Source organism: Protopterus annectens, chromosome 1.part1, assembly GCF_019279795.1.
Source record: "Protopterus annectens isolate FY-2018-M chromosome 1.part1, PAN1.0, whole genome shotgun sequence".
Taxonomy (NCBI): domain Eukaryota; kingdom Metazoa; phylum Chordata; order Ceratodontiformes; family Protopteridae; genus Protopterus; species Protopterus annectens.
In genome coordinates, this window is record NC_056726.1 from 540,834,554 (window position 1) to 540,855,832 (window position 21,279).

Genomic DNA, 21,279 nt, shown 5'->3' on the forward strand with positions numbered 1-21,279 from the left:
ATCCTTGGTGAATATTGACACTCCTCCACCTTTAGTATTTTGATCCTGGTTTGGTGGCTGAAAAGTGTGGTAAGAGTTGTAGCCTGGTATTGCAGGGGTGCTCTCTGAAGCCTTGAACCAGGTCTCAGTTACTGCACAGATATCGATGTTCTCCCTTTTTAGGAGTGCCTCGAGAGAGTGCATTTTGAGGTTTAGACTTCTAGCATTGAATAGCATTACCTTCAGATTTTGCATGCTTTTACCTGTTACAGTGGTGGTTTTGTCCTTTGAACTTTGCCTAAAAAAGGCACTATAGGGGTGGCAAGAGCCTTAGCCAGTAACCTGAATCCCAGGGGCGACAGGTGCAGATCATCTCTGGCAAAGCATCGTGGTCTGTCAATCATGTCGTCCCAGGCAGACAGATACTGGATCCCCTTTGAATGACACCAGAAGCTTAGCCAATTGTTGAAGTCAATCATTTTGTCCTTATAACCCCATATAACCACATTTGGAACAAATTTGTCAATACCTGAACCCATTTTCTTTTAAACGTCTGTTCAGCTATCCTCCAGACTGTCCTTGCTCAGGGTAGACTGCTAATCCTATAATTGGTTTTAGATATTATCTTCTAATACTGTTCTTGAGAAACCTTATTTCCTGTGCTTCTAGCAGTCCTAATACAGCTTGCTGACACAGGCCAGAGTCTCCCCCTTCTGATTCTGCTAAATGTGTCACTAATTATATATTTAGAACCAATCCATGCAGTACCACATATGTTGCTAAGTCTAATAGGTACCTGTACTATGGATAAGCATTCTTAAACTTCTTCCAGTAAGACTCTGGGCAAATAATGTACTAGAACACAATTTTACCCAGTTTATTTCTAATGAATCTAAACCACCTGCTACAATTGCACAATATTCCCTAGATACACTTCTCCGAGTCATCAGCAAATTTATATTCTTTGAAGAATTTAATTTAGAAAACCTATAGTCTGCCACAGTATCCCATCTACCATGTTGACTAAACACTGATAACCAAATCATCTCATTGCAGTAGCTGATTAATTTATTAATGAATGAAACTGGTCCATAATGTAAACAAATACCCCTACACCAGAGGTATTATCCCCGTACAGTGGTAATTCTATGGAGGTATGCCTGGTCTCTGCAGTTATCTGTACCTCATAGTACTCCTCAATAGCTTGGTGTTGTAGTTCTGACAATTTCTTATAGACTCCTTCTCCATGTCAATCAGAGTACCTCACTAGCCCTCTTTAAGAGGAACATGGACGACTGGATGGGAAACAGAAAATATACCCCTGGGATCCCACCTGTGTCCCTGCTGGACAGGGAAAACAGGTGCTGACTTTGAGGAACATGGGTGAAATTCCTGGCTAGGCTTATAACGGTCTCCTGGCCAATAGCCTAGTATTGTCCTATGAACCTATGAATCTATTAAATTTGGTTAACAGTGTACTACATGAGCTAGGACTAAACTTTTGTTTCACTTACTTTGTCAAAACAGCACCCACCATTGTTTTCCTTCTGTGTCCTGGATGGATCAGAATTAAATCAAAAGAATAGTGTGACCAATTTATTTCCATAAAAAAATGCTTCTTTCCAAAAGATACGGACAGCCTTCTTAATGCACTGTTGCTTGGAGTGGCTAATTGTATTTTATCATAGGCTAATGACCATATGATCAATACCTAAGTTATAGGGCACAGACATTTGTTACAATGAAGGTGCAGTTGAGAATCTTAGCTGACTGAAAGCTATTATAGAAAATATGAAGGAGAATATCAAAGAAAATAATAAAACATGTTGATATTTATTAATTTCTAGATTATCTTCATCACCCCTGATGTATTCTTTCACAGATGTCTTTCCTGGGTCATTAGTGTCACCTACAATAACAACCAGACCATACCTAGAAGGAGAAGGGCATAATCTATTAATAACTTATAGGTTCATGGTGTGTACTATGCTAATGATTACTAGAGTCTTTTTAAGCCTAGCCATGCATCCCAAATCTCTGATAAGTTCTAGTAGACTTGATAAGTGTAAGCAGGGGCTTGGGAGATGAAACATTTATTAAGCAAGGGCCTGGGAGATGAACCATTTACAGGCTGCCTGTGTCTATTAGAGACATAGGTGCCAAGCCAGGAATGAATTTCCTGTTCCCCATCCAATTGTCCAAGTTACACTTGATTTGGGTTAGGGAGGAACTCTGCTTCACATAGATGGGGAGCCTGTTCCAGAGAAGGGTTAGTCTCTGGGATATATATACCTGTCTCTCCAGCAGGTCCAATTTATATCATAGGTAAGGTGTAGGTCTTTGCAATAGGTCATTTTGTTTTTCGGATATGCAGGATGTCCATCAGGCTGGTGTCTGAAAATGCCTTCTATGCCAGCCATACAAGGAATTGTTTGCCAGGCACAGATCTCCTCTCAGCCTGTAGGAGACATAATATAGGGATAGGGCTTTGAGGCATATGAATGTTTGTAATGGTGACACAAGTGATAGAAGAGTCATATGATTGCAGAATGCTTCATTACTTAGGGGGAGGTGGCAATACAGCTCTTTGCTTACTGTTGTACAATTTCAGAGTTGGTATATGTAGGCAGCAGTGGATGTGGGGAGTGCAACCCCCTACATGGGAGGTGCAGGGGGCTTTACCCTTGCACAAAATGTTTAGTCTTTTTGTTTTTTATTTATTTATTTATTTATTTGATGTTTGATCTTTATATATTGATTAAGTTAAGTCTGATTTTTGCATTTTCAACTAATGGTAGTACACTCAGCTTACCAATATTTCAGACATTTATGGAAGCCATCTCTTTTGCATGACTGTTCAGTGGAATAAAACACATCTTAAGTTATTGCATCTCCAAGACAAAGTCCTATATTATTTCCAGATGAAAATTTAGATTGAAATACCTGTAGTATTTTTTTATCTGTCAGTTTCAAAGATCTGGATACCTTATGTAGCTATCAACTTATTTTTATTAACTGTAAGATGTTGATTGAATATTTTATTTTATTTTTGAATATTTATGTAACAGTTTCTTACTTTACAACATGTATTTTTGGTTAATGTCTGTTGTAGGACTGCATTTGTTACTCATTGAATAAGACACTGCACTATACTTACAAGTAAACCTTATGTTGTAGGGTAGCATTATCCTTTAATGCCTTGTTTCAGTAACAACCATTATTAACAGCTGCTGTATGCCCTAATTATTTGTCACATGCTTTAGTTTAATACATCACTAAAATATTTTCACAGAGTAGTATGTATTATGCTAGCAGAAAAAGCTGCTTAGAAAATAACTAACTTTGTTTTAAAAGTCAATGTCATTTGCAAGGCAGCAGTGATTTTGTTGCTGTCTACAATATGCACATCTCACTGCACTGCTGTATTACCCCACCATTTTCACATTCTTCACCCCAGTACACCAAACAGTGTAAAGTAGGGGGGCATGATATTGGAACTGTGCTAGTATGAACTGTTATTCTTACTTGTTATATTTGTAACCATACTGTTATTTCCGTAACACTGCACTGTGTGAGCTTTATTTCTCTTAACCTGCACATATGGCCCTTTCCATAACAATGCATGAACTCCTTTGTTAATAGAATAATATGGAATATCATACACATTTCAAAATTAATACTTATATAGTGGATAATACTTGGTTAATTACCAAGACATATTAGTAAACAAATGTGTCAATAGAGAGTAAGCATGTTTCATTGTTTTTATTACAATTGTGTTAATTTACTTTTGCAAAAGAGACACCCACACATTCTAAGAATACTAAGACAGTCCCAGAAAAATAAGCATATGTGTATATTATAGAAGTAACTTGAGTAGGAATGAACACAAAATACATTTTACAGCCAGATTTTTCATAATGCCACATATCACATTCCCATACTCTGTTTTTTATTGTATAACACTAATGTTCTGGAGAGATATTTTGGGATTGAATATAGCAGTTGTGGTGCAAAGATAATGAATGAAGAGAGAAGTCCAGGCTGCCTATAGAACAATGCATGACAGTGAATTGATCTTTGTTAACTTTTTCAACATATATTTTATTTAAATGTTAATATTTTATAACCATATTTACAATGATATCATATCCAATGTTGTTGTCTTTCGGCTTTTCCCGGTTAGGGGTCGCCACAGCGGAACTCCGGTCCGCTAATGATTGGCAGTAGATTTTGACGAACGCCGAGGTGCCAGCTCGACGTTCAACCTTCAACGAAGGCACACCCATTTACGCTTGTCTTTCGAACGCCCACCCAACCACGGGGAGGACATGCAGACTCCACACAGAAGGCACTCCCCGTACTCCAGCTGAGAATCGAACGGGAGAACCTCTTGTTGTGAGGCAACAACACTACCGCTGCACCACCGTGGATGTGATATCATATCCAATGATTTTGATTCATAATAATTCAAGAAGGAATACATATAGATAAAAATCACCAAAACTGATTACATTGTAAACAACATTAAAACATTAAAAATTAAAACATTGGCATACAAGTTAAAATGAAACATTATGAACCTCACTATTGTAGCTATAAACAAAGAACAATCAATAAAACAACAACAGTAAGTAAATTGAACTCCATGTTACACATTACAAATCTTTTAAACAATTTTAGAAGTGTAATATTATTTATGAGAATAATTAGATTGCATATGGGGTTACAAAGTAAAAGAAAAAAGTATAAGCAAGAGCCATTAGATTTTTTTAGCGAATGAGATTAATAACTTTCTTCCATAATTCTATAACATTTTTGGCTATCTTTGTTTTTTATAAATAATTTTAAAAGCTTTATATATTTGGAAAAGGGATCTTGAGTATAACGAATTTCCATTCCCATGGTGTATGATTATAACCAGTCTTAGCCAATCTACTTTGTAATGCCATTGCAAAGACTTTTAGGGTAAGGGCAATACCAAAAGATATGCAAGTCATCATTCTTCACTTAACAAGCTTTACATAATGATTAATTGGTGGGATTGAATGAAGCTAATTTTACAGTGATCAAATAAGCATTATGATTTATCATCAGCTGGGTATAAAATGATTTGATGAGTATAAATTTAGTGTTTAAGAATAATGCTTTCCTTATTTTATTACCAAAAGATAAAGAGTTATCTAAATCTAATTACATATTTGAGATTTGTCACATATTCTTAAATATAATGGTTTATATCAACTTATATGCCTTGGATATTGTTTTTTTATTTTTCCATTCAAAGACATTAACAATATTTCTTAGAAACTATTTTTCTTTTAATTGAGCTCATATTTGAAAGGGAGGAAAGTCATGAATTTGGTTTAGGATTGTTAGGTATCATTTTGGTAAACATGTGTTTCTTCATGCTATCAGTATGTAACAAATCCCAAATACTTTTATCTTTTGGTGTTGAGACACTGGATAAATCAATCCTTGTATTGTTAATTTTAAGGTTGGGGGGTTACAATTAATAGGTTGAAGGGGGTAATAGATATTATCCTAATTCAACAGATTTTGTTGAAATAGAAAGAGGATAGATCATTTTTTTACATATATATTGTTTTAATATTCTTTTCATATATTAAACCCCAATTGCTGCCAGGTTAAATTAAAATCTATTATTTTAAATAGTCTGAGTTTACAGTTAAATTGTAAGATGAGGTAAATCTCCCTACATTTTTAGAGTTGTAAGTTTAGCATAACTTATCCTTACAGATATGAGGTTCCATATGAATTTAATTAAATGTGATGCAATCCTTTTAAATAAGTAGTCTGGTATTATTTGGAAAGAGGAGGAAATAAAAAAATAATGGTTTAGGGAAAATATTAATTTGAATTGTTGTCTATTTTGATAGAAGAGAAAAACTATTCATAGTCCATGCAGTTAGGTTTTTTTGTATGGTTGCCAAGTTTTAATTAAGTTTGCTTGCAAATTAGATTTCATACTGTGATGATATGATATTTATAGGTACTTCAAAGAAGTATTGATGTTAATGCAGTTTAATATTCAGATATCTATAATGGTTATATGCTGAGGATAAAGGAAATAAATTAGCTGTATGTAAATTTAGTTCATATTTGGAAACTACGGAAAACATGTTTATGGCATTTATGATTTTTGGTAATTCAGAGTTTAGCACAGTTAAGTTAATATGTCATCAGCAAAGGCTATTAGGGGATATTACCTTTAGAACTCATGAAAAATAATAACAAGACCACTGTAAGAGAAACAAAAAAGAGAGGTTTAATGTGTAAATTAAATAAATATGGTGACCAGGGAGAACCCATGCCTGACTCCTTGGATTAATGGGGATAGGGCTAGAAAAGTTTTTTATTGATTAAAGTTGGTTTGAGAGATTTTGATAAAGTGATAAAATAATTTGCAATTTGCAGAACAAAAAATTACAGTAAGCCAAAAATAATTAGTACTGTTTTTTTTTTCAAAACAAAAAAAGGAATACTGATGCAGCCAAAAGCTTTGGTCCAAGGATGATATGAATATTTTTCTCACTTAAGTACTAAATGTTTGAAGAGTTTCTAATGTAAGTGTTTGATCACTGATTTGTCTAAAGTTTGTAAAACCTGTTTGGAAAGGGTATATAATATTAAACTATCATACTATATATTAACATTTTACCGTTATTATTTATTAAGGATATATGTCTGTAATTACCAGCGTCTAATAGGTCAGTATTCAGTTTTGCAATTAAAATGGTTTATATCTATTTAAATAAAATGGAAATACATATTATGTAATATTAGTTATTTTTTGAAGAATTTTGGATGCAATTTTTATACAATTCAGATGAAAAGCCATCTGAGCTGGATGCCTTATCATTTTTTTATATTTTTGATAATTTGATTTATTTCTAAAGCTGTGATTGACTTTTCTAAGTTATCTCTAAAGCTGTAATTGACTTTTCTAGATTTAATGTATGGTCTAGGGTTAGTATTGGGAAAGTAATCTGTTGTACAAAGTAACTTTATTCTTAAGCATTATTTTATTTATTTTTTATTTAACATTTGTTAACCGGGAAAGTCCAACATGGAATGAGCCAATTTTCAGTGGATGCCCGGGAGAAATTCTCCTGATGCATGTCTTTGAAACGTGGGAGGAAACTGGAGCACCTGGAGGAAACCCACACAAATGCAGGGAGAACATGCAGACTCCGCACAAAAGGCACTCTAGCCGAAAATCAAACCAGAGAACCTCTTGCTGTGAGGTGACAATGCTACCACTGCACCATAGTGTGGTCCATTATAGTTTGCTGCTTACCCAGCTACTGGGGATGTACAAGCCAGTGCATTTCTTTGTGCCGGTCTCAAGCCTGTATAAATGGGGAGGGTTACTTCAGGAAGGACATCCAGTGTAAAACCTTTGTCAAATGACAGATGCGGACAACAATACAGATTTCCTTACCAGATCGGTTGAGGCCCAGGTTAACAATGACTGCCCCCAGTACTGTTAGCCAGCAGGGTGTTGGTGGAAATTGGGCTACTGTTGGATGAAGGAGAAGAAGAGGCAGAAGGCATGCCCGAAGGCAGGAAGAGAGGATTAAGGTTAGGAGTGTGATAGTGAGGGTAGGAACTTTTAATGTTGGCAATATTACTGGTATAGGGAAAGAGCTAGCTGATATGATGGAGAGAAGGAAGGGTGATATATTGTGCATGCAAGAGACCAGGCAGCAAGGGAGTAAGGCCAGATGTATTGGAGGTTGGTTCAAATTGTTCTATAATGGTGTGGATGGAAGGGGAAATTGGGTAGGGGTTATCCTGACGGAACAGTATGCCAAGAGTGTTTTGGAGGTGAAAAAAGTGTCAGACAGAGTGATGTTTATGAAGTTGGAAATTGATGGTGTGCGATGGATGAGAAATAAACATTTTGGAGTGAGTTGGATGAAGTGGTGGTGAGTGTACCCAAGGGTGAGAGAGTGGTGAATGGAGTGGATCTCAATAGGCATGTTGGTGAAGGGAACAGAAGGGAAGAGGAAATGATGGGTAGGTATAGAGTTAAGGAGAGGAATGCAGAAGGTCAGATGGTAGTGGATTTTGTGAAAAGAATGGACATGGCTGTGGTGAATATGTATTTTAAGAAGAGGGAAGAGCATAGGGTGACATACAAGAGTGGAAAAAGATGCATACAGGTGGATTATATCCCTTGCAGGAGGGCCAGTTTGAAGGAGATTGGAGACTGTAAAGTGTTGGCAGGGAAAGGGTAGTTAGGCAGTGGAGAGGGGTGGTCTATAGGATGACAGTGATCAAGAAGAGGAAGAGGAGTGTGAGGGCATTGCCAAGGATCCAATGGTGGAAGTTGAAAAGGGATGATTGTGAGGTGGAGTTCAGTGAAGAGTTAAGACAGGCACTGGATGGCAGTGAAGAGTTACCAAATAGCTGGGTAACTACAGCAGAGCTGGTAAGAGAGACAGCTAGAAACGTGCTTGGTGTGACATCTGGACAGAGGAAGGAGGACAAGGAGACCTGGTGGTGGAATGAGGAAGTACAGGAGAGTATATAGAGAAAGAAGTTGGTGAAGAAGAAGTGGGATTGTCAGAGATGAAGAAAGTAGACAGGAGTATAAGGAGATGAGGTGCATGGCAAAGAGAGAGGTGGTGAAGGCTAAGGAAAAGGCATATGAAGAGTTGTATAAAAGGTTGGACACTAAGGAGGGAAAAAAGGACCTGTACCAATTGACTAGACAGTGGGACCGAGCTGGGAAACATGTGTAGCAGGTAAAGGTGATAAAGGATAATGAGGGAAACATACTCACAAGAGAAGAGAGTGTGTTGAGCAGATGGAAAGACTACTTTGAGGGGTTGATGAATGAAGATAATGAGAGAGAGAGAGAAGGTTGGATGATGTGGGGATAGTGAATCAGGAAGTGCAGCAGATTAGCAAGGAGGAAGTAAGGATAGCCATGAAGAGGATGAAGAATGGAAAGGCTGTTGGTCCAGATGACATACCTGTTGAAGCATGGAGGTGTTTAGGAGAGATGGCAGTGTGGATTTTAACCAGATTGTTTAATAAAATCTTGGAAAGTGAGAGGATGCCTGAGCAGTGAAGAATCGGTGCCGATTTTTAAGAATAAGGGTAATGTGCAGAACTGTAGTTACTACAGAGAGATAAAATTGATCAGTCACAACATGAAGTTATAGGAAAGAGTAGTGGAAGCTAGGTTAAGAAGGGAGGTGATGATTAGTGAGCAGCAGTATGGTCTCATGCCAGGAAAGAGCACTACAGATGCGATGTTTTCACTGAGGGTGTTGGTGGAGAAGTATAGAGAAAGTCAGAAGGAGTTGCATTGTGACTTTGTGGACTTAGAGAAAGCATATGACATGGTGCTTAGACAGGAGTTGTGGTATTGTATGAGGAAGTCGGGAGTGGCAGAGAAGTATGTAAGAGTGGTAAAGGATATGTATGAAGGTAGTGTGACAGTGGTGAAGTCTGCAGTGGGAGTGACAGATGCATTTAAGGTGGAGGTGGGATTACATCAAGGATCAGCTCTGAGCCCTTTCTTATTAGCTATGGTGATGGACAGGTTGACAGATTAGATCAGATAGGAGTCCCTGTGGGCTATGATGTTTGCCAATGACATTGTGATCTGTAATGAGAGTAGGGAACAGGTTGAGGAGACCCTGTAGAGGTAGAGATATGCTCTTGAGAGGAGAGGAATGAAGGTCAGCAGGATTAAGACAGAATATATGTGTGAATGAGAGGGAGGCTAAAGGAATGGTGAGGGTGAAGGGAGTAGAGTTGGCAAAAGTGGATGAATTTAAATAATTGGGATCAACAATTCAAAGTAATGGTGGGTGTGGAAGAGAGATGAAGAAGAGAGCACAGACAGGGTGAAGTGGATGGAGAAGGTTACCAGTAAGAGTGAAAGGGAAGGCCTACAAGAGGGCAGTGAGACCAGCTATGTTATATGGGTTGGAGACGGTGGCATTGACAAAAAGGCAGGAGTCAGAGCTGGAGGTGGCAGAGTTAAAGATGTTAAGATTTGCATTGGGTGTGACAAAGATGGACAGGATTAGGAATCAGTATATTAGAATGTCAGCTCAGCTTAGATTGTATGGAGACAAAGCCAGAGAGTCGAGATTGCATTGGTTTGGACATGTGCTGAGGAGGGATGCTGGGTATACTGGGAGAAGGATGCTAAGGATGGAGCTGCCAGGAAAGAGGAGAAGAGGAAGGCCTAAGATAAGGTTTATGGATGTGGTGAGAGAGGACATGCAGGTTGTTGGTGTGGAAGAGCAAAATGGAAAGGACAGAAAGAAGTGGAAACAAATGATCTGCTGTGGCGACCCCTAACGGGAATAGCAGAAAGAAGCAATATGTTCATTTGAGGAATATGATTTATTTTTATGTTTTATTTTTGTGATTAAAGTATTTTTTATATATATAGTTTATTAATTTGGCTAATAGTTCAGATGGAGCAGAGACCATTCCATGTTTTGTGCTAAAAGTTCTAGTCTCATACCAAAAGCAATAGCACATATATAAAATACTTCATTGCTGCTGGACAGATTTTTGTTTTGTTCTCTGTAGCTTTATTATATTTAGCATTAAACTTTTGTATAGTTCTTGTATTGATTTCTTCATGTCAACGTCTTTTTGTTTATATTTTTTATATTAAGACACTTTGTAAATTAGCAGGTTGCTTGTCTGAACCTTTAATACTGCTCATTGCATGTCTAGTTTTATGTCTGAATTTAGGATGTTAATATAAAAAAATGGTTTAGCAATGAATATATTTCTGCCAGTACTACTTCTTCCAATAGTGAAGGATTTAGTGACAAATTATTGGACAAGATTTACCTGGAAGTACAAATGTTCCAGTCTAAAATTATAGAGATTCTTAAATGAGCCGAGAAGGCCCTAGATTCTGTAATAAAATACTCAAGAGCTCGTATAATATTATTATTTGACACTGGGAAGAAATCTATATAATGCCATGTCTTATGACAAGGTAAGAAATACGTAAAAGTATGCTTAGAGGTGTTGATAGTATTTTTATTTCTAGTATTGTAAATCAAAAGTGGGTCTGATAATTCATTTTCTGACTTTAATTCTAGAATTGCAAATGATGCATTTCTATAAAAAACGTCTGGATTTATTGGTTTAATCCTTCCACTGATCCATTATTGAATTCCAGTCCTCCCAGTGTTATATAATATGAATTCTTAAATCTTTAAAAGATGTTATATATCCGTATTATAAACTGAGATCGATTTAAGCATGGTGCATAAATACTAAACAATACTATTGGCCTGTCTCACAAATTAGTGTTAAATATTATCTGACACCAGAGTCTATTTGAATCACCCTTTGTTTCAATTATTTTAGCAGAAAAAGACTTTTTGATTAGGATAGTCACTCTAGATTTATCCTGCTAGTCCCCTTTGCAATTTTCTGGGCAATCCATTTTTGTTACTATCAAGCCATTGCTTTTTATGCATATGAGTTCCTTGTATAAAGAGACTGTGTGCTTCTGACGTATAATAAATGAAAGAAAGCTTCCTTTTATTTGTCGATTGTATGCCTTTAACATGTCGTGAATCTAAATGCTAGGCCATATGTTTTGTTTAAAATACCAGTTGTTTAGGAAAAACATCCTAGAAATGCAGTAAAGCTTACTTGCCTCAATAGTAATCATGAGATGAGCATTTACAGTTGATTGTTTCCATATGAAATTATAATTTAGGATACTCATAACAGACAGCATAAGAGACAGTGATCCATTTAGTCACCCCATCCTAATGGGCCCAGTCCCACCTTTTCTTACCACAGAAGAAAAGAAAAGTGTAATCAAATAAGTAAAACTGACAGATCTTATAAAATATTCTTTAGCTATATTGTGTAAACTGGTATCCAGCGCAAGAGAATGATAGCCTCAAACCAAATAAAAAACAAATAAATCCATCTAACTTCAACTCCTTGTGTGCATATTAGATTTTAGACATGTAAGAAAAAATTTAAATTAGTAAACAATTTTTTTCATAACCATTAATTTTTATAAAAGGAAACACTTTATCTTTAATATATTAATTGACAAAAATGCTAATGCAGAGCTATTTGCTCAATTAAAAAGATACTTTAAGTTGATTTATTGCTGCTAAAAATAAAATATTTGTTTTTATCAAACATTGAAAAGTTTTTCAAACTATTTATTCTTAAATTGCAGCTTTATATAGTGGCTATACATTGTTAGTGTTTGTTGCAAACATACAAAAGAAAGGCAGACAATAATAAAAGTTTAAAAAGCTGTGTTACAGCAATATTCTCCATGTGGAAACAAAAGAGAGGAGGGAAAAGAGTTAGAGAGAGGAAACAAGTTATGTCAATCATAACAGATTCCTACTCAAACAACCAAAAAGCCCTCTAGAGTTTCAGCACATGATCTGTCACAAAATCCAACAAGTACACGTACCACATTCTTATGTCTCATGTAATAGAAAAGTTAAAATGTTTAGCAAAAAAGTTTTGGCTTTCTCAGATAGTTTTGAGGGGTAAGTCATTAAAATGTCATCTTCTGATTGAGTAGGTGACATTTTTTATCTCACTATTTTAATAGATTGAGGAAGGTCCTGCAAAATACTGAGTTTGTAACTGTTCCAAAGAAGGTTTCTCTTGTTCTTAGTTGCTTGCAAAATGTTGATGACATCTTAGTGATTAAGGGATTATCTTGGTATTTTTAAAGCCTCTGTGAACTTTTTCCACAACAGCGTTCCTTGCAGCAGATGCATTTTCAAGCATTTGTATAAATATTTGTTTAACTGCTTCAGATAAGTTCTAGTGCACATACTTCTCAGGAAGCACTCATATTACTATTATTATATTATTTCTATAGTTCTTGCCTTATAAATCTACTACTTTCTGCTTTAGAGGTGGCAGTTCTTCACCATGTGAAGTGGTGGCACACTCAAATTTATTTATTTTACCTTCACATTCAAATATATGCATTTTGGATATATCCAGTCTCTTAGAGATGTTTAACAAGGCTTCCTTTATGTCTGAAAGTTGAATAGAAATGTAGTCTGTTGTTTGATGCAGTAGTGTCACAACAGATTTTAGATCAATCACAAACCCCTGTTCTAATCTAGTTTTAGAAGTAGGCATTATTTTGTCTTCTTTAAATTTTGGCTTGTACCTTCTGGTGGAAATGTTTTTCTTGAGTGTTATAACTGAATATTTTACCTTAAAGTTCTGAGTTTCCATTATTTCTGCTTTTTGTGTCATAATCATTGGTTTAAATTGCAGAATAAGTATTTTAATTTTAAGTGTTGACTGCTGCTAAAGTTTGATTCTTCTTTTGCAGGTCAAGTGGCCGAAGGGAATATCTTTCCTCATGTGATTCACGGTAAGTGTGCTACTATAGAAAGTATGCATCACAATATTAGTGCTTATTTAGAGGGATGTCATAAAATAGGAAAGCTGATCATTGAAAATGTCCCAGAATAGTCAAAGAACTTTCAAAACTGAGAATTGTAATGCCCCAGAAAGTTTTAATTGCTTATTGTTATTGGAGTAGAATACCGGATGTGTTTGTACAATGGCTACCATCATGATCCCCCATGATCTTTGTTAAATTTTTGAGAAGTGTGATAATCCATTGACTACAAGTGCAGTGTTCAAGAGATTATATGGTTATCACATACTGATGAGCATAGCAAGATATATGTCGTGCACCACAATGTATACGTCTTTAAAAATAATTTGTTTTTATTTCAGTGAGATATGCTACAAGTTAAATAAAAAAATGTTGGTAATATTTACCATTGTTTGTCGTTATATATTTTGTTAGATGACATTTGTCTCAGAATGCCTCATTTTGGCTAAATAAAGCCATTTGAGTCTTTTCTGCTTCTGTCTGACAGTTGATCTAATATTTCACCTGATCTCCACCCTTCACTTTGCAGTGGTGAGCCCACATGACAGTTTTATGTAACTTTTTTTGGCTGAGTGTGGACTAAGCTACATTTATTACCCAATGGCCAGACACTCTCCAATGGGCACCACGCCTAGACTTAACTCCAGGACTGGGTCACAGTATCCCTGTTGGACGTAAGGTTCTGTAACTGAATCATTTTGGGAAACATTCTGCAATTCTGTTTGTCTGGTGCTTCCTATCATAACATTTTACCAAGAGTGAGCTTACCAGAAACAAGGCTTCAAAGAAAATACTTCTGAGGATGTTAAAGCCTAAAGAGCTCTAAGTTGTAAGGGGCATGTGCACTTACCCACCTTTGCAGCATTCATCCTTCTGTGAGTGCGATGCTTGACAGGATATGGCCAATGGATTCTACATTTCTGATGGTAGACACTGGGAGACTTCAGTGCTACTGTTGGTAATGATGGAGACACATGGAGGGACATGATGAGAGGAATGCCTTGCCTGACCTGAAGCCACATAACAGATTGGTTTTGAACTTCATTGTTAGTTATAGATTGTCCACAGTAAATACCATGTTTAAAGACAAAAATGTCTATAAGTGTACTTGGTAACACAGCACATTGGGCCAAAGATGTACTTTGTAGTCAGTTCATCAAACCTGAGGCTACATGTCCCAGAAAGGTCTGGAGACTACAGTCTAGAGATGTTCTCAGCTTTCAGCTGGTCATTATTTGGTGGCAAGTTTGGTCAGATGGTTGAGGCATTAGTTGGTAGGACTTAGGAGGCCTAAATGTGTAATGATGGTGTTCTGAGAATTAATGCCTGGCCAACACTTCTCTACAGCATGAGGTAATTTCCTACCTTCAAAAGACCTATATCCATAGGGGGTTTAGGGAAGGGGTGCAGACTCTGAAAGGATTCTGTTCAAGATCTCAGTTGTGTAGCCAAAAGGTGGTCAGTGCTTGTCATGGTGGTAACCCTGGAAACCACTGTAGGATGCCAGTCGTGAAAAAAAGCTAACAGTGGTAGTGTCTGGGGACATGTTGCAGTTTATCTGATAGGTACTGACAAACCAGAAAGGCAAGAGCTACAATAGGTGCTGAAGTGAACACATGGGTGTGAAAAGAATTCGGTGTGGCCATGGGGAATTCCATTTGGATGACCTGAAAGAGGTTATGAAAATCATGCAGTGATTCAGGAATGGAGGCAGGATATTGCCCATATTATTCTCAGCAAGGATAAATGTTGACCTTTATTTATTTTATTTATTTTTACATTTGTTAACCAGGTAGGTACACTGGTCCAAGTACCCTTTTCAGGCATGATCTTAGCTGTGAGACAAGAAAAAGCAGCAATTATAAAAAGTAAGAATGCAAGGTAAATTATAACAATAAAATAATAAGGTAAGTCATTGCAAAATACATGCAGGTCAGCAATATAGAAACAGTACTGATTAATAACTTTGTACATGTCAGCAGTATTTACATAATAAAATGAATACATAGTCTGGTGTATTGTTCAACAAAATAGAAGAATGTATTTACAGTCAGCTAGTGTGACAGCAATAGAAGTGATAGTAAGACTAACGGAGGAATTTAAAGTCAATTAGATACAGGAAGAGTTAATAGACGTATGAAAGAGTACTGTGAGGAGAAATTAGTTCTACAGGAAGGTAGTGGGTAATAAGATGGTATCCAGGGTTAGGAAAAGAAGTAAGTAATGCAATTAGATAAGGAAAATGTGAAATATGACTAGTGAAAGGATAAATGAATAGAGTAGAATAGAATAGAATAGAATAGAACAGAATAGAATAAGAGGCTAATGCAGAGTTATATGTAGCTGCATAGTCTAAGAGGAATTTTCGAGGGTTGCCCAAAGTAGTATGCACCTGTATAGTGCAGAAAATGTACAGGACAGAAAAAGATAGGGTGAGCAAAACGAGGAAGAAATAACAGAGAGAGAGAGAGAGGCAAAGACTGTGAGGAGGGGCAAGAGAGGTATGGGACAATAAGGACTAAACAGAACACACGTTGGATTTGTAAGATAAGTGGCAAAAAGGTTGGGTATGTGAGACAGGGAGAAGGAAAGGAATAAAGAGAACTCTGTGAGATGTGTATCCAAAGGGAGATAGTGCAGTAGGTGGGATATACGTTATGTGGGAGATTTTGCCCTACATGTAGGGAGAGGTATGTAGTGCATCAATGCCTACTTTGATTATTTATGATTATTGAAGCAGTGACATTGGGTCTATATTATGAAGTTGAACGATAAAAGAAGCAAACGCTCTTTTATCGCACACTAAAAGCTGAAAGCACTGAATGTCGAACACACGGAACAGTGTTTTTTTTCCCAGGGAAGAAATTTGCTAGGCCATTTTTGGGACTTTGCCATTTCCTCCACTGTGGTGCGATCTCTGAGTTGGTATATTTAAGTAGGAGGGTGAGGGGGGCAAAGCCCCCCCCCACTTTATTTTGTGTTTGGATTTTTTTTTTTTTTTGTGGAGCAGTGATTTTTTCCCTGGCAAAAAATCGCTGTTCTGTGTGTTCGACATTTACTGCTTTCGGTTTTTAGTGTTCGCTAAAAGAGTGTTCGCTCTTTTTATCGTTTGACGTCAGGATATAGACCCGTGACATTGACTAGAGTCTCTTACATGTTTTAGTGAGTGTGTGAAGACTTCAGAGAGGTAATTTTCAAGTTTAATTCTGGTGTTCTGGTGTTAATTTATTAAAGACTCTTTCAGTGGATGCTATGATGATCTAATAAGGAGATTATAAATCTTTATCTATTAAAGAGCAGAATGGTTCCTAAAATTCAATGAGTTTTTATGATGTGGACAGGGAACTTCATGTGTGAGTCTACAAGTTAGGGTGATCAGTCGAAAAGTGTCTGTACTTTCTTCTGAAAGCCAGTTGCATTTATTTATAATATGGCAGTGGCTTTCATGGGTTAGAGAAGCAGATGTATAAAACTTTATATTTTATTCTCTGTTATCTGTAACCACTGCATATTTTGTTACAAAATACTAACGTGCTCAGTAGTACATTAATTACAATAATTCTTCTAGCTTCTAGTGTAAGTAGATATTATAGACATTTTGTAGGCAGCTGGAAGATTTATTTATTTATTTATTTTACATTTGTTGACCGGGCTAGTCTAACTGGATATATGTCCTTTTTCAGTAGAGGCCCGGGGAGAAAAGCTCCAGGTTATTATACATAGAACATACATAGTTCATAATAACAGGGTGTATAAGGTTATAAGAAGCAATAAGCATGAGTAGCAATTATGAAATAACAAAATAGTCAAAAATTTTTTTTTTTTTTTTTTGTAAAGTAAAATATTATGAAGGTGACGAATTATAAAAGAAAGGATGAAGAGAGATAGCTGTGAAGTAAAGATAGGACAGATGTCAAAGATTTCAGATGGGTAGTACTTTCTGGGTATGAGTTTTATTGTGAGACTGAAAACGTAAGAGTTTGTTCTAGCAGCAGGCATAGATATTTATTTTTGCTGTGTGTTATATGGTAAGTATTTCTCAGGTCTAAAATATGAAGGGGCTGTACGAGGGTTGTCTTCTATTTTGTCCAAACAATATGACTGTTGATTTTTTGGTATGTAGTATCAATTTATTAATGCTCAATCAGTTTCAGAGCAGTCTGAAATCTTTTTGCAATGAGTCTGCAATGTTTCAATGAACTGCTTAAGTTACGGTAGTGACAATGTTGTCAGTGTAAAGTATAATATTTAAGTTAGGTAAGTCCCATAGACATCATTGATGAGCAATGAGAACAGCAAAGGTCCTAATATTGAGCCTGCAGTGCCCACTAGAGGCTGACATAGGTTTTGGGCTGTTATGCTCAAATAATAAAGTGAATGTTTTATCCTCTAGGTAACACTGAAACCAGATGAACACAGTCTGAGAAGCAACATTTTTAAATTTTTTTTTTTGTTGCAAGAGAGTGGCCTACACACTCAAATGTTCTTTTAAGGTATAAGCAAATAGCACCGATCCGATACGTTTGCCTTCATCTATTCTACCAGAAGAATATATTGTGGTACATAGTATTGGTTAATAAGAAAATTACTGTTAAGGTACAGTATCTAGGTCTGAAGCCATGTTGTTTATCTGAGAAAATATCATACTCAGAGATATAGATTAAGAGCTGCTTGTATATTTTTTTCAAAGATTTTAGCAAAAGGGTCTAGTTTGGCTATTGGTCTTTAAGCTGTTTTAGGAAGTGTAGGTTTAGGAACAGCAGTGAAGGTTGCTCTCTTTAATTAAAAGTTTTGGCACTGATTATTTATTTATTTATTTTAGCTCAAGAGATGTGTTATTTTCACAGTTTAGTGAGACATTAAAGATGTGAGTCAAGGGCCAAACAGGTATTTCTACCTAGCTTAAGAAGGAGAGGGTGTACTATGGAGAGTTTTGAGGTGGAGCTGGGGGGTGATTGGTCACGTTCATCTTTAACTACTTTCTTACTAGGTGCTGAAGTGAAAGTAGGGCTGGTCAAGTTAGGCATGTAATGACTGTAGAATATCGGGCATGGTTATTTTATTTTGCAGTGACTTAGTCATGTTATACTCCATATGTTGGATAGTTTGAGGATAGAAGTTGGGTTACTTTCCTTTAATGTTAAAGATTTTATGGGCTGATCATGATTTAACGTGTTCCAAAATTGTTTTGGCTTTCCGAGCTGGGATTGTTGCGTCTTCCTTTAATAGGTGGCTTTAGCCACATTGATGGTAAGTCTAACTGGCTGTCTCAGTTGTAAATAAATCTGATGTTTGGTTACATTTTGTGGGTCTTTTCATGCTCTTTCTTGGTCTTTCATCAGTTGTGATATTTGTGGGGTTAGGCAAAGTACTTTGCTGCCATTGAGTATTCTGGTTCTAACAAGGTAAAATGAGTTTTGTGTGAGTGCCATGATGTTAAGGAACATTGTTAGGGACTCCTCTGGCCAAGCAGAAAACTAGAGATGGTTCTGGTCAATTCTACTCAGTTAGTGCAGGATGATATCTTCAGAGGCTTCTGTTACCATTCTGGTAGTTATGTAGTTAGGTGGGATTTCTTCAGTTTAGAATTCCAGTGTCATTAAAAAAGACAGTGATCCTTAGGGAGTTAGTCTGAATTTGCAAAGATAAAGACATTTATCTGAAAAGTTTGTATTGCTGATATCAAGGAATAAGCATTTGTTGATGGACATTTTAAGCAAAGTTTCTGAAGTAACTAGCTGTCTGAGGATCATTTGCAGTAACAGCATTTCAAGCTTGGCTTTTAAGGGACCCTTGAAGTCTAGATTGGCACCTCCTGTTAGTAGTATTAGTTTGTTATGTTTAACTGTCAGAATGATGGTGCCCCTAGCAGCAGACTGTAGAAGGTATCAATGTTTGTTTTTTGTGACTAGAGATAGAAATTAGAATCAATGACCAGTGTGGTCTGTGCCATTAGTAGCGTTGTTGATGACAATGATGATCAGGCAGGTATCATTGATTTTCTTAACTAATGTCAACAGCCCTTCCCAGCTGGGATTCAGGTCTGTTATCATAGAAGTTCAGAGTCCCAAGAATGGTGGCTACACCCCTGCATACCAAACAGCCACAAATTAAGAATGACTTATTTGTGTATGGGATCTGTGCAACAGCCAGTCTGCTACTGCTAATCCAAGTGGGTGTCAGCTGCATTAAAAGCTTCACGCCTGCACCTCTGCATGCCACTTGAATGTATTAGTTGTATTGGGAATAAGTGTCAGTATTCAGTATTTCCTTCTTCAACTGAATGACTGCTCAGTCCTCATAAAACTGTACTAAAGGCAGATGAATATGCATTACCAGTCACATGATATAGTTCAAATGCACCCAAACAACAACATTATCTCCCTCAGTTCTGTACTTTTAAACAACCTGCTGTGTTGTACTTGTGTTAACATTGTTAGCTATTCACTGTGGAACTGTAATGCATGTCACATATAAGAGGTACAGAAATCTGTACAACAACTATGGACAACAGCGTAGGACAGGCACTTTCAGGGTTTCAGGAATAAATGCTCCTGCAGATCTTGCACTGATTGGTTGTTGCTAGTACACCAGTGCAGTGCTGCAGTGTGCCCTGAAGGTACTGTAAATAGTACAGTGATGGAGAAAGCCCTGGTGTCCAGAGGCTAACATATGCTATAAGTTTTTTCCTGTGTGATATTTACCCCATGTCTGCTGACCAGTTTGTCTCCTCCAACTGGACTTTAGCCCATTCATTCCTCAAATACTGAGTATTTCCAGCACTGGAGGAGAGCCATTCAGGGGGCCTTCATTCAGGCATTGTACCCTCTCCAGTATGCTGACAATGATATTGTATGATACAGGCCTGACTGTTCCACTGGACAGGGAAAAGGCATCCTACACTACTAGAGAAGCCTACGTGCTAGCATAGTTAGCATTCTATCAGAACCCATTGAAAACAAAACAGAACAGATACTTTATGATTTATTTGAACTAAATAATCATTCTCTACATTTGTATATAAAGAAACAATATACATATACATAGTTTTTGACAAGGAGGTTTTATTACATTTACAAATTAACAAGTTTGCACAAGTCCTGGCTGTTTATGTCCATTTTTTATGTAAATATTGCTGATTGTACCTTTTAAATGAAGAATTTTTAGCTGCGTAGGTAATAATTTATTTAATTGTTTAATTGTTCAATTATCCAATTTACATAAGGATTTAAAAAGAGGTTCAACACAGGGATTGTCAGTACTCTGAAGATGCCCTGATGTGTGTGGGTGAAAGCGCTTAGTACAATTTTGGTTAAATAAATAAATCGGTGGTCTGCAGCTGCTCCTGGTTCGCCTTTTTTGTTTTACTAGTTCTGGAAGTTTGTTTATAGTTAGCATTCTATCAGAAGCCATTGAAAACAAAACAGAACAGATATTTTATGATTTATTTGAACTAAATAATCATTCTCTACATTTGTATATAAAGAAACAATGTATTAGTACAGATTAAAGAAGGAAATACTGAATACTTTAAAATGGTACTTAAAACAATAATTCAAAGAAATTAGCTAGGGAAACAACTATAATAAAGTCACCAACTAAGTAGATGCATTGAGCATTTTTATTAATAAAAACCTTCTGCAATATCTTAACAATAAACATGCTCTACAGTATCCACTTAGTTGGTGTTTTTGAGATTGTTACTTTTTTCTTTACCCCATTTCCTGTTTTTTTTTTTTCAAAATAAATGTGCTAGAAGTCAAGTAGTTAAGGATTTGGTGTTGGTGTTGGTGGGGGGGGGGGTAGTTAGGATAATACTTTTATTATTGACAGCCTCTGTCCATAAGGGACATGGGACCAGACCACGGGAA

At 36.5% G+C, this 21,279-nt stretch overlaps 1 protein-coding gene across 1 annotated transcript in view; it reads left to right on the plus strand.

Annotated features, from left to right (window-relative positions):
• Positions 1-21,279, plus strand: part of LOC122806296 (lectin-like) — a 220,089-nt gene that overhangs the window by 32,063 nt on the left and 166,747 nt on the right. The window contains exon 2 of the mRNA XM_044076601.1: positions 13,337-13,378. Within this exon, the coding sequence (XP_043932536.1) occupies positions 13,337-13,378 (42 nt within the window). The remainder of the gene's footprint in view (positions 1-13,336; positions 13,379-21,279) is intronic.